Source organism: Engystomops pustulosus, chromosome 8 (assembly GCF_040894005.1).
Source record: "Engystomops pustulosus chromosome 8, aEngPut4.maternal, whole genome shotgun sequence".
NCBI lineage: Eukaryota > Metazoa > Chordata > Amphibia > Anura > Leptodactylidae > Engystomops > Engystomops pustulosus.
Window position 1 is genome coordinate 86,160,261 of NC_092418.1, and position 13,452 is coordinate 86,173,712.

The window sequence follows — 13,452 nt, forward strand, 5'->3', positions numbered from 1 at the left end:
ATTTTATGTCCCCTTTGACTTGTCACCAGAATTTTAAACCTCAAACCAGTAATGGCAGCTTGTTCAGGGTTAAAAGTCCTCCCCATAACACTGAAAATTATATTAAACTGAGGCACTGTACCTTAATTACATCTGTTTTTCAGATGAGCAGACATGAATCAACTTCTGAAAAGAAGAGTCAAGTTTTCTCCAGGCTGCCAGTGAACCACGCCTCCTTCTTTTGACTGACAGCACAGAATGCTGTGCCGCTCACTTGCATGGTGAATTTAGCAGTTAGCACTATGTGGGAAACTGTAGACTTTTTCACCATTTTACCCACCGATTGATGGGTGATGTCCAAGAAATAGTGGGGTGAACAAAGGCAGCAAATGTCTGAGGAATGATTTTACTGGTGAGCGGAGGCAGCTTTAAGCTTGGATGCCTGTACCTATATTGTACTTTTCAACAAAGGCAAAGTGGTGGGGGATGAGTAAGCCTTATTCTGCCTCTTCTTGATGACAGGCTCCCTTTAAGCATCGATGGAGGTTGTCATTATTAATTGAAACTGGGTTGCCTGTCCGTATATTAAACAGATGTGTCCTCTCATCTTATTTCGTATTATATATGTCCAGATAAGTGTTTTGTGAGTGTATTCAAGACAATATGGCGTATTCCTTATACCTTGCTGTGCAAAAATGTCACAATATTTGGTGCAAGACAAAGTGCAAAAAAGTAACTTTCTGGCATTTCATTCTACTCAAAGGCACCATGTCAGAAATATCTGCATTTTCTGAAAACATTGTTGAAGAAATCTTAAGGAACACATAAAACAGAGTACACAAAGCTTTGCTACATTGACATGCACCCACACTCACACATGCACACACACAGGTTAGCTATATTCACATGCACACACACTCAGCTCTGCTACAATCACATGCACACACACAGGTTAGCTATATTCACATGCACACACACTCAGCTCTGATACAATCTCATACACACACACACACAGGTTAGCTATATTCACATGCACACACACAGCTCTTCTGCATCGAAATGGATGCACAAACACAACTCTGCTCCATTAACAGGCAGACAGACATCTCTGCTACATCCATGTGTACACAGAAATACACAGCTCGACTACATCCACATGAATACATATTAATGGAAAACCTCTTTTAGAAGTGTTTGGTAATTATCGAAAATGTGGTTTTGCTTTAGTCATAAAAAATCATAAAAATGTAAAAAAAAAAAATCTTTTATTGAGAAACAGACCCCCACAGTATACAATGTGGCATATGGGTCCTTCCTAACTCATCAGATTGCTGTGAATCATCAGGCCATTCAAAAATAACATTTTGTTCTAATGTTTTTGACCAGGACAGAACTTGATGATGATGTGGATGTGTTAAGAGACAGTAAAATTAACTTGGCAGCTACTAGCAAATATTCATTCCCATTTTCATCCCTTCATTAATTGAATGCTGTTAGGCACTAATTAAACAGAAATGCAAACATTTCCTTCAATCTGTTACTTCTAACCTGAATTTATGACATTTGAAAGAGCCTCTGAAAAGCCATCATGGTCACGTGTCAAGCTATTTAGATAAAGTGCTTATTGTCACCCTGCAGAGAGAGAGAGAGCAATAAAACATTGTTGTAAAGAACTCACAAAGGAAGATTGGGTCATGTAGCAGTTATTAAAACTTCAGAACATGTGTTCAACTGTTTTGTATATTCCTTAGAAAAATAATCCATAATAAAAATAATCAATTTTGTTGCGCATGTTATAATAGATTATGATAGATAGTATGACAAAAACTCACCACTGCTCCTCTTCATCTTGATCTTGGCGCTGTCCATCGCTAGTCTTGCCACACCGGGATCACCTAGAAAATAAACTTATAATTAGCAGCCCGGGGCACAGGGACAAGATGTCCGGTGCTCTGGGCTGCTAATTATGTTCAGAGAGGGAGGTAACATCATGCGAAGGGCGTGAATTCACTGCAGGGGCGAGCATAGTTTGTAGCCCAGAGCACCGGACAATTTTTCCCAGTCTTCAGTGCTGCTAATTCTTTTCTAAGTGATCCCGGGGTGTCAAGACTAGCGGAGGATAATGCTGGGATCAATATCAAGAGTAGAGGAGGTGAGTATTTATAGGTGTTTTTTGAAATGGTTGAGTTCACTGCAAAGGGGCCCACTGAGGCTCTGTCGCCCAGAGGCCTACTGAAATTTGGAGCCGACCCTGGATAGGAAATCAACCACAGATTCGCTGTTCAGCTGAAAACATTGAATGGAAATGGAAGCAAACAGCTCCATCCTTTGCACAGAGGTCAGACCAAGTTACTGCAGTTCACATTCATTTAAATTAGAGCTTTACTGCAGTGGACCTAAGCCTTTGTATATTGGATTTTCTGTGCGTTAACACTACAGCAAAACATTTTTTTTAAAAAGCTCACTTTTAGCTGGAAATAAGATATGTGATGGTTAAGGATGACCATACCCAAATAAACCCGGGGTCTGGCTGAGTTCGGCTTCACCCCAACTAAAAAATCCTGTTTGAAACTAGGTTCCAGTACTGAACGCTGTTTAAATGTTTCCAGCATAGTTATTGGCACGATGTCATGGGCAGCACTAAGCCAACACCAATCGCAGTCTTTAACAGGGAATGAGGTGAACTGAACTTCTAATGAAGTTTAGGGTCAGGTCTGGGGGACCTGAACCGGGAAAGTTCGGTACGAACTACAACTTTGATGTTCATGTCCATTCATCCCTTGTAATGGTTATGGCAAACTTGTGTTCCTCCTGCACTCAAACAAATTTTTGTGGATGTGGGCATGCTCAAAAAACGGTTTCAGAAGTGAATAATATATGATTTTAATTTCTAACGAAATGACAAACAGTTAGTTCTTTTAAAATACAACAATCAGTATAAAATTATGGCAGACAGTGTAGCGTTATCTACAAGTGAATGTTATATACACCTTGGTGTCTTAATCGTGGGGTATGGGGACTTAGTTGGTCCTTTTTATATATATATATATATATATATATATATATATATATATATATATATATATATATATATATAATACCCCTCCTCATGAGAACATATAAACATATACTGTGTAAACTTATACAAGTCTAAACTTATACACTATAATGTCCCAAATAAATTCTCAGGCAGAAGGATGAGGAAGCTTGATCATCCAAGCTTCCTCATCCTTCTGCCTGAGAATTATGTATATGAGAAGGTGTATATAACATTCACTTGTAGATAACGCTACACTGTCTGCCATAATTTTATACTGATTGTTGTATTTAAAAGAACTAACTGTTTGTCATTTCGTTAGAAATTAAAATCATATATTATTCACTTCTGAAACGGTTTTTTGAGCGTGCCCACATCCACAAAAATTGCTAAATCTTCTTTTCTGGTCTTTTTGGTGACCTACTGTGGCTGCACCCGAAATCGGCTCAACAGAAATCAATAAGTGCCACCATATCTACAACACAACGAACTGCACTCAAACAAAGATGGACTAAAAAATGCTTCATTGAGACATAATCGTGGGAAAGGGAAATACACAATTGTTTCATCTATATGCGTGTCATTTATTATTGGAAATCTTTGGCAGACGCTGGGCAGAGGACATACCAATAGATACAATTTATTCTAAGTTCTCTCTAAAATTCTTCCATGGTCTCCTTTTTCCTCAGGGTTAAATAACTCTTCCTTAAAACTCTATCTATTGTACTTTCCTTTCAGTTGACCTGAGCAGAGCTGCTGGTATATCTATAGATCTGCACATCAAAGCAGTTATTCCAGTATTATAGAGGGACAAACCTTATCTCTTAGCCCTTCTAAGCCGTGTTTTCACGAGAGGTGATAACATTCGCCTGCATGAGGACTATTTATTCCACCACTGTCACTAGAGGTCAAGCAGATCTCCGCAAATCATTATGTATTGGGACCGGAAACTGTCACTCATGTTCTTTTCTTAAAGGAATGTTCTTCCCTTAAATTTCTCTTTATAAATCTACTACTGATTTCTTGACCTCAGATTTTTTTTCTACTGAAGGATATAGTCGACGATCCATTACGTCCAATTTCAATGAAAGTAGAAGTAACCAGTAAGATGCTTGGCTCATTGGAATTTTCTCCATCGCGTCTGTGGATATTGTGCCTTCTCAGTTCTTGTACTGCTGTCAGGTTTACAAAAGAAGTGTCTGAGGTAAAACTGTTCTAGTTGCCCAATCAGAGCTCAGCTTTCATTTTCCCACCGCTGTTTATAAAGGTAAAGGAAACCTACCACTTGAAGTAAGTGGTATCGCGGTTTAAAACACTTTTTATACTTTGTAGCCGAAGCTGCTTCGTAACCTTGCTCGCGGCTCTCCTTCACTTCCTATGTAGCCGCACGCACGGTCGCGCGCATGGTGCACCGAAGCAGCTTCGACTATAAAGTTTAAAAAGTGTTTTAAACCGCGATGCAGCGGTTTAAAACACTAACAAAAATAAGCTCCGGCACCAGCTCACCCTGAGCTGGTGTTCAGTATTTCCTTCTTACACCTACCACTTCAAGTGGTAGGTTTCCTTTGGGCAACTAGAACAGTTTTACCTCAGACACTTTTGATAAATCTCCCCCCCCCCCCACCCATATTTGGATTATTTAGCTGCCCTCAGAACCATTAAAGGGGCTTTGGCCCTTTAAAAAATGTTCTAATGCTCTGGGATTTTATTCATCTCGAAGTTGCAAAATACATAAAAGTTTCCACACCTATGACTTATGTTCTACCTGTATTTCCAAATCAAAGGGTCACATTTACTAAAGGTCCTTTGGCCGCGATTCCATTGGGTTTTCCCGAATATTTCCGATTTGCACCGTTTTGAGCTGAATTGCCCCGGGTTTTGGCGCACGCGATCGGATTGTGGCGCATCACAACAGAAATGGGGGGCGTTGCCGCTGGACAACCCGACGGATTCGGACAAACCGCGGAATTTAAAAAAAGAATTGTGTTGCAAGATCAGCACTTACATGCACCGGGAAGAAGAAGGTGAACGCAGCAGCGACACCTGCTGGATTTTGGCCGCACGACTTTATTGAATCCCGGCAGACCCGAATCCTTGTCGGAAAACGTGTCGCGGGATCGAGACTGGACCGGGTAAGTAAATGTGCCCCAAAATGTTAGTATGTTATTTATGCATGCTCTAAAGGCAGTTAATGCATAGTTCTGTGTAATAACATGTATGTTTTAATATACTCAATAAAACCTTGAATGAGAAAAAAAAAGTTCCAGCACATGCACCAGCAGGGGACTGTAGTGACTATACGACTATTTTAAAAGTCGCAAGTCATGAATTTGGCGTTGCTTGGTGTTGCGCTAGTAATAGTTCTATAGACCAGAATAGTGAAGTGGCGAAAAATTTGGTGCAACTTTTTACTTTTTGGCAGTGAAAAGACACTGAAAACCTAAACTTTTCTCAGAGTTTTTTACGCCGAAAAAAAACAGCAAAACCAATGAGAAATTGACCCCTTCGTGTCTAGTGATTCTTTTAGAGTTCACATAGCTTTACTGTAAATACAATATACCAAATTTACTAAAATAGATTAAATCTGTACACAATTTATAAAAAGTTTTCTACCCCTCTTCTGCTTTGAAAAGCTGCATGAGAAAAGCTACAGTGTTATTTGCCCTTTATTGCCCAATATGCATACGCCTTGTTAAGGTATATAACATACGTACATCGTACATGTCACTTATAGCAGCTGCAGTCGCTGTCTGTGAACCTGCAGTCCACTTTCAACTGGTAGGTGGAAGCTCAGTTTCTGGGACTCACTCTGGGTTGATTGAGTCAAAGTAAGTGGACAAGGAAGCACTTTGCACTGATAAAATATATTAAACACTTCTTTTACAACAATGTGCAGCATTCGAGGCCTATCTAGAGGACCTTCATCAGGATTTTCAGATGATATATTAATCCTGATAATGTAAAAGCATACAATGGGCTTTGAGGCCATGGTGATAGTACAGACAGTCCCCGGGTTACGTACATGCTTTGTCTGTCAGTTTTCTGCCAGGCAAGGCACATTAAGAGCCACGTTATCAACATATTTGTTGGTTTGCCAACCCACACTCTGTGAAGAGGCGCCAGAGGCTGGTGCAGGGTGAGCGGTGGGCCACCTACGGCCCATCATATTTACTGGTGGGGATTTCATTCCAGTGTATGAGTGCACTTCTGGATGTACTTAGAGGCTGGAGGCTCTCAGTATATTTGGTGTGCAGTGCTCCATTGGGGTGGGGAAAGAAGACTGGTGTTCAATACCCCAATCTTAAATAATTCCCCCCACTGTGTGTTACTTTGCAGATCAAGGTCCTAAAAGTGGATCCACCAATCTGCAATTAATTCAGTAGAAAATAACACATTTTCTAATTATCATCATATTTAATTTTAAAATTTTTCTATAAATGGAGGTGTTTTTCTTATATTAACGCACTCTTGTGATGAGTTTTATACAGGATCTTTATATTTTTATGCTAGTAGTTTCACTTTGTAACATTCTATCAAGATTGTCCTCGGACTACTGAAGATTCCTGTTATTAAGACAGATTTCAATGATACTCAATGGGGCAGATTTTCTTACCCGGTCCGTTTGCGATCTAGCGGCGTGTTCTCTGCGGTGGATTCGGGTCCGGCCGGGATTCTTCAAGGTAGTTCCTCCGCCGTCCACCAGGTGGCGCTGCTGCGCTGAAAAGCATCCCGATGCCCTGAAATTCACCGACCCGGACCAAGTGAAGGTAAGCGCGTCCCAAGCGACACATTTTCCGTTTTTAAATGCTTTTCCGAATACGTCAGGTTTTTGTTCGGCTACGCCCCCCGATTTCCGTCGCGCGCATGCCGGCGCCGATGCGCCACAATCCGATCGCGATCACAATCCGATCACAAAATCCCGGGGCAATACAGGGGAAATCGGCGCAAATCGGAAATATTCGGGTAACACGTCGGGAAAACGCAAATCGGGCCCTTAGTAAATGACCCCCGATGCCTCTGTTTCAGAAATGATTTCTATTTCACTTGACTAATGAGAAGCTTTGCTGGTCATTAGTTCTTAGCATTACTAGTTCTAGCCATTTTAGCTTTTTTATTGTTTCGGGATTTCTCTAAGATAAGAGTCAGAATTAAAGATGTAGACTAGTAGGAGGGTGAGGTTGCAAAGAATCCTAATTCAAGATCCCAAAATTATTGAATGTCAAGACTATGTTTTGTCTATTAATAATTCACTAAATGTAAATTTTTTATGGGCTGCTCATTATGTACTTGTATTAGCAATAATTCTCTGTGAGTCCCATTAAACATACAGTACTAGTTATTGATTATGATTTAACGATCAGGCATGTCCCAAATCTATCATATCCCAGTAATATATTGTTTTGGTTGATGGCTTGGATCCTTTAGAAGATTTAATTGAAAATGCTATATTGAATCATAAATATACAATCCATAGAGTCTGGCTAATAAGGCATCTTGATATATTCAGTGCAGTATGTCAAAAGCTTTGGTTTCACCCAATATCAATCAAGTCGAAATTCAGTGCAGTAGTTAAAAAAAAATAATTGGATTTTCTGGGCAGATGGTGTAACAGCTAAAAATAAGAGAAAAAAAGACTGCCCTGACAAAACTTGAATGCATAAGTTTACATTTAAATCGGCAGAATTTCAATATCTTAAAACCAGGGCAAAAGACGAGATGTACAGAAAAGTAGGTAATTGCTTAGCAAAAAAAATTTGAGATTCAGACAGGGAGTTCATTTTTTATGCAAATCACAGCAAAAATGATTTGATGTTTTGTTATTGCAGAAGAACCTGCAAGGTCACATGATGCAGGTCCTCCACCCAGTGGGTATAGTTACAAAGCTCCATAGAGATATTGAATGTGTCTATTCTGGGGAGAATATTTCCTTGTCTTGGGTCTTGTTTAGGGTGTCTGGGTTTGCTTAAAGGGGTATTCCCATGAAGACAAGTTTTTTAAATACACTCAGGATAACAAATTAACACATTCTCAAATTAAATGTTATTAAAAAATACAGCATTTCACAAATTTCATCCAGTCTCTATCAGTCCCTCCCCCTCCCACTGCATTTCAGGACGGAGCTTATACTGATACACACTTACTAACTTCCTGCCGGCAAACAGTGTGTTGTGACAGCAGAGAAGTAGCAGAGCTTACTATGTCATTGTGTGTAATATGCATTTCATGGATCTCATCATCTCATTTCCCCGCCCACTCTCTGTGATTTTACTCTGACCATCACTGAGTTAAAAAAGCAATAAAACGAGTGAAACTGTAAATTAAGGGATTAAAAATTATCTTTATTGTGTAAACATCCATAGGGACTGAAATTTGAGAATTTTCTTTTGTGGGCAAACCCCTTTAAAAAGTGTCCCAGGTTCTGCATCTATTCATTCTTTTGTGTGGCCTGTATCAAATCTGGAGTACATATTTATCCTGGATAGGTTGAGGGGTATAGAAGGATAAGGACTAGCTTATGGTTCCACCCCATACCTCTAGCTAAGGGTCAGGAGCAGTTTCATTACGTATTTGCCACGATTTGTATAAAAATGTCTTGATATCTTTGTGAATTTCTTGGGGTAGAAGGACCTGTGTTAATAAAAATCATTCAGCACATACTATGTATCCCAAAATGTACCTTGTCTTTATGGAAAGAATAAAAATGTTCCTGCTTTGATAACAACTGTGAGAGGGTATTTTTTATTTTCGAGAAACAGCATCGCTCTTGTCTTAGAGCCAAACACGGTATCTGTAGTATCATGAACTGAACCTTATATTACAATTCTTTGCCGTTTTTGTTTGGTCATGTGAATGCCAGGCAGAGCTACAATTAAAGGGGTTGGCTACTTTTCCTCATGGTTTTTGCAATGCGTGTAAGTGTAGGTGGCACTATATTAGGTAATTTAGCAACATCCATCTATTAACCCCTTACCGCAGTTGGAAGTTCCTGCATGTCCTGATGCAGGAGGAGGAGTATGAAGAGGGCTCACGGGCTGAGCGGGTGTTAACCATTCAAATGCAGCCAGAAAAGGTACCAGGGCATTTAAATGCCGGGACCATGGGAACATGAGCAATTGCCCTGCCAGGACCCTATAATAGTATTAATGAATATAGTATTAATGTCCTAGCAGGGCGATTGCTCATGGAAAGATCACATGACCCTCGATCTGCAGCCATTTTATGGGCAGTAATGTCTGGATAATGAGGTGAAAGACAGGAGGCTTCACTTTACATATCAAGAAAGCAGAGCAGGACTAGTAATAGATTTATTTCGGTGTATAGGATTTGTTGTATGAAATTTAAAATCATATATGGATTCAATGTTATTCTGGCAGTATTTCTCATTATCCACTGCATTGTACATGACAATCTTTAGTTGGCTTTCTATGTAAGTCATTAGTGTATTTATTGAAGTCATTTAGAAAAAGGAAATTCGTTGATAACCTCCTGAACAACAGTTCAGGGTACAAAGCTGAACGGGGCAATTTTCTTTTAATCAACCAATCTCTATACTGTTTGTCACTAAGTTACGTTATATTTAACAGCAAAACAAACACTAGTTGTAGCGCCTTTTTTGTTGTTTTAAATAACGGATGCGTAACTGAAGGGTAACCTACATACATGAAAGTCAATAGGAAAAGATGGTTAACAAGACACATGAACTTAGTGGTTATTTGTGTTTCCTGTTTGAAGGGAAACCAGGGTCACCTGTACAGGGGAGATTTATCAATGACTTTAAAGGGGTATTCCCACAAAGACAAGATTCTTAAATATACTCAGGATAACAAAATAATACATTCTGTAATTCACTGTTATTAAAATAACTGCATTTCACAGATAGTATTCCAACCTGTCTCTATCAGTCCTGGTATACACAATTTCTGTTGCCCCTGGTTCTGACCATGAATCTTCTGATTTAGGAACGGGGAAGCCATTTTGTTTCCTGTCTGACGCTGCACTGGGCTCATCGCTGCCTCTAGCCATCACCCTTGCATTCCAAGAAGAACACACACAGAGACTTCCTGTCGGCACGTGTGAGGAAAGTAAAGCTACAGGCAGATAAGGTCTTTATCCAGGAGAGGGAGGCACATCAGATCTGACAGTGTGTGTGTAGCCGAGATGTAGCAGTGCTGAGAAGTTATTCATCTCATGTATCTCATTATCTCATCTCTGATCTGTCTCATCTTTCTATGAGTCAGATACTATTAAATATCCAGAAGATAAATTAAAGTTCAGATAACCCTGTACCCTGATAAGCACATTGTCAGCACACAGCATCTCATAGCACTAGGGGGATCATAATGTGTATTCTTAGAAAGTCCACATTTTACACTGACCATCACTGACTGATACAAGCTAAAATAGCAATAAAACTGAGTAAAATGAATAAGGTAGGGGTTATCTTTATTGTGTAAACATCACTAAGAGATTGAATTTTAAGCCTTTTTCTTTCATAGGCAAACTCCTTTAAGTATTTTTGCTTTAAGATAAGTAACATATCATGGCATCATGCACATGGAAATTATTTCAATGGCTAAGACATATCCCCATTACTTTCTATTGGTTCAAGCCCATGATCGGTGCTTGCACTATGCTGTGAGCAAGCCAACTGCCTGTGCTAAAAACTATAAAGCAGGCCCCATTCCTGCTCGTGTTTGCCGTGCAGACATTCATTTTATATCGTCATTGTGGTGTGATGAGTGCTCAGGCTATAAATAATGCCAGGCCACTCCATGGCCTGGCACTGACCCCTTCCCCAACCTTTTTTTGCCAAGGGACCGGCTGTAGACATAAATTTTCTCCAAAGACTGATGGGTGGGGGGATGCGGTCTGGTGTCATAGTTTCATTACCAAAAATGGATGTTTGCATGCCCCAACATAACTGTGTGCCTAGCTTATATTGTCCTATTTCCTGAAGAAGTGTCCACCCCCACTTTTCTGAAGCATGCCCCTCTCCCATGTCCCCTTTCCTTTAGCTGCCCCCACCCTCTCCTTCCAATGTTCCCTTTCCCAGCCAAACTCAAATAAAAATCCAATACTCACCTTCCTTGTTCCCATGCAGCAGTCTTCTCTTCTTTCACTTCTCTTCCACATTAGTGTATGGCTCTATTGTCAGGAGAAATGATGTGAGGACATCATCACTCGTGTTGGCAATAGAGCAGCGCATTAACGTGGAAATGAAGTAAAGGGAGAGGAGACTGCTGCAGGAGAATGTGGAAGGTGAGTATTGTTTTTTTTTGTTTTTACAGAGATCAACCACGGCCCGAAGCCATGTATTCCACGGCCTGGTCTTTGGCCGCTGACCGGTGGTTAGGGAACACTGGCGTAGAGGACTGATTAGTCACAAACTCTGGCCATATGACAGGAAATGTGATTAAGGCTTGTACAATATTCAATCAAGTTGAATCCCACCATCAGACGTGTCCGAATTGTGATAACAACGCCCCCTACTATGTGAGCTTATGTGTAGGGTAAATATATGCCATGAGCTTACATGGAGCCGGTTAGCACTCTGGGTTTCAGCCACCACCTAAGGATGAGATGCTCTCAAACCTCATTTACTATGCCGGTTCTGTACAGTTCATTGGACCTGTCAGCATCAGCTAATACACTGCATGATACGCAAGCCCTGTAAATGTGCTTTAAAATTCATCATGTATTTGTTGAAAATACAAAAAAAATATTATTTCCAATATCCTAATGATAAAATTCTGCGTTTTGTAGGTATGAAACGGTCATTGAGTCCCGATCACGAGCAAGAAAACGGAAGGATGAGCGCAGCAATGTTTTTGCGATGTTTTGAAGAAAAAGTGACTTGGACAGACAGGATGGATTGCCAGTTCTCCAGTGAAAAGAAGAAGATCTTATATTCGCTATGCGAAGTGTGCAACATTCAGCTGAACTCTGCAGCCCAGGCACAGATTCATTACAATGGAAAGTCCCATCTAAAAAGAGTCAAGCAGCTAAACAATGGAAAGCTACCAACAAACACATCGTCTGGATCTTTACTTGTCAGCACCAATGGAGGTAGGTGAAAAACATTACTACTCATGGAATACATTGTATGATATGGGCTGATAAAAGTGCTGTCAACTGGTGTTTTAGTTAGTGTTCATTATTTTTTTATGTTTTTTTTCCCACTTTTCTGGAGTGCTGTTGTTTTTCCTGTGTCTATATAGGAAGGACTTGTTGCCCAGTCCTACAATGGGGTGCACCATCGTGATATTTGTTTGGTCTGCCTTCTTTAAGTGTGCAGCTTAATCTTTTCCTTTTGTAGTCTTTTTAATGTTTATATGTTCTATTTGCCAGACTACGACTACAGTTGTCATAGACATGAGTTTGAATTGGACAGTACTTGATATGAGTCTTGTGTTTTGCCTTTTATTCTTATTATGTTATTGGTCTACTTTCACGGTCTTTAAGGTATTTTTGTTTCAGTTTTTGTTTTTTTTTTTGCTTATCTGATATTGTTTGCTGTTATCGGTGATTTAAAGTAGGGATTGAATTATGTTTTTTCTGTGACGTTAGGCATCTAGGGAAAAACTTATGGGAAATTCTCTTAACATGTCTGGACTTATGTGTATATGTCCTGAGTATCAAGGACTGTATTCCATTACTCAGTGACCAATATAATATACAAATATGAAGTTTTTCATCTGAAACCTTTCTTACTTTCTGATATGTGTCCCATAATGCAGCTTTTCCCTTGATGTCATACATGATCACTAACTTTTCAATAACATTTGTATAAATCAACAGTACATGTGACTGATGAGTAATCTCATTGGAGAGAAGTGTTGGCAACTAGTGGTTTGAGTAGGCCCCTGGTCAATAGAGCCTCATGGGGCCCCTTTGCAGTGAACCCATGTGGCAGCATTAAAAATTTACCTAAAATATTTCCTAGTTTATCATTCCCAAGCAGTTCTGTCATGATTATTTTATATACAAGCCCCCTCATAGTTTAAATATATACAGCCCCATCATAGTTCTGTTATATACAGCCCCATCATGGTTCTATTATATACAGTCCCATCATAGTTCTATTATATTCATGCCCATCATGGTTCTATTATATACAACTCTATCATGGTTCCATAATATAAAGCCCCATTATGGATCTATTATATGGAACCCCATCATGGTTCTATTATATACAGCCCCATCATGGTTCTATTATATACAGCCCCATCATGGTTCTATTATATACAGCCCCATCATGGTTCTATTATATACAGCCCCATCATGGTTCTATTATATACAGCCCCATCATGGTTCTATTATATACAGCCTCCCTCACCCCTGACCAGGCATTTCCAGGCTGATGGGGACTGAAATTCAGCCGTGTGGGCCCCCCCCCCCCAGCAGCTGTGGGCCCTGGCACTTTCCTGGGTATGCCT

General features: G+C 39.9%; 1 protein-coding gene across 3 annotated transcripts in view; it reads left to right on the plus strand.

Annotated features, from left to right (window-relative positions):
• Positions 1-13,452, plus strand: part of ZNF385B (zinc finger protein 385B) — a 389,492-nt gene that overhangs the window by 73,012 nt on the left and 303,028 nt on the right. For all 3 annotated transcript variants that reach the window (XM_072121590.1, XM_072121588.1, XM_072121589.1), the window contains exon 2: positions 11,780-12,082. In XM_072121590.1, the coding sequence (XP_071977691.1) occupies positions 11,782-12,082 (301 nt within the window). In that variant the 5' untranslated portion in view covers positions 11,780-11,781. The remainder of the gene's footprint in view (positions 1-11,779; positions 12,083-13,452) is intronic.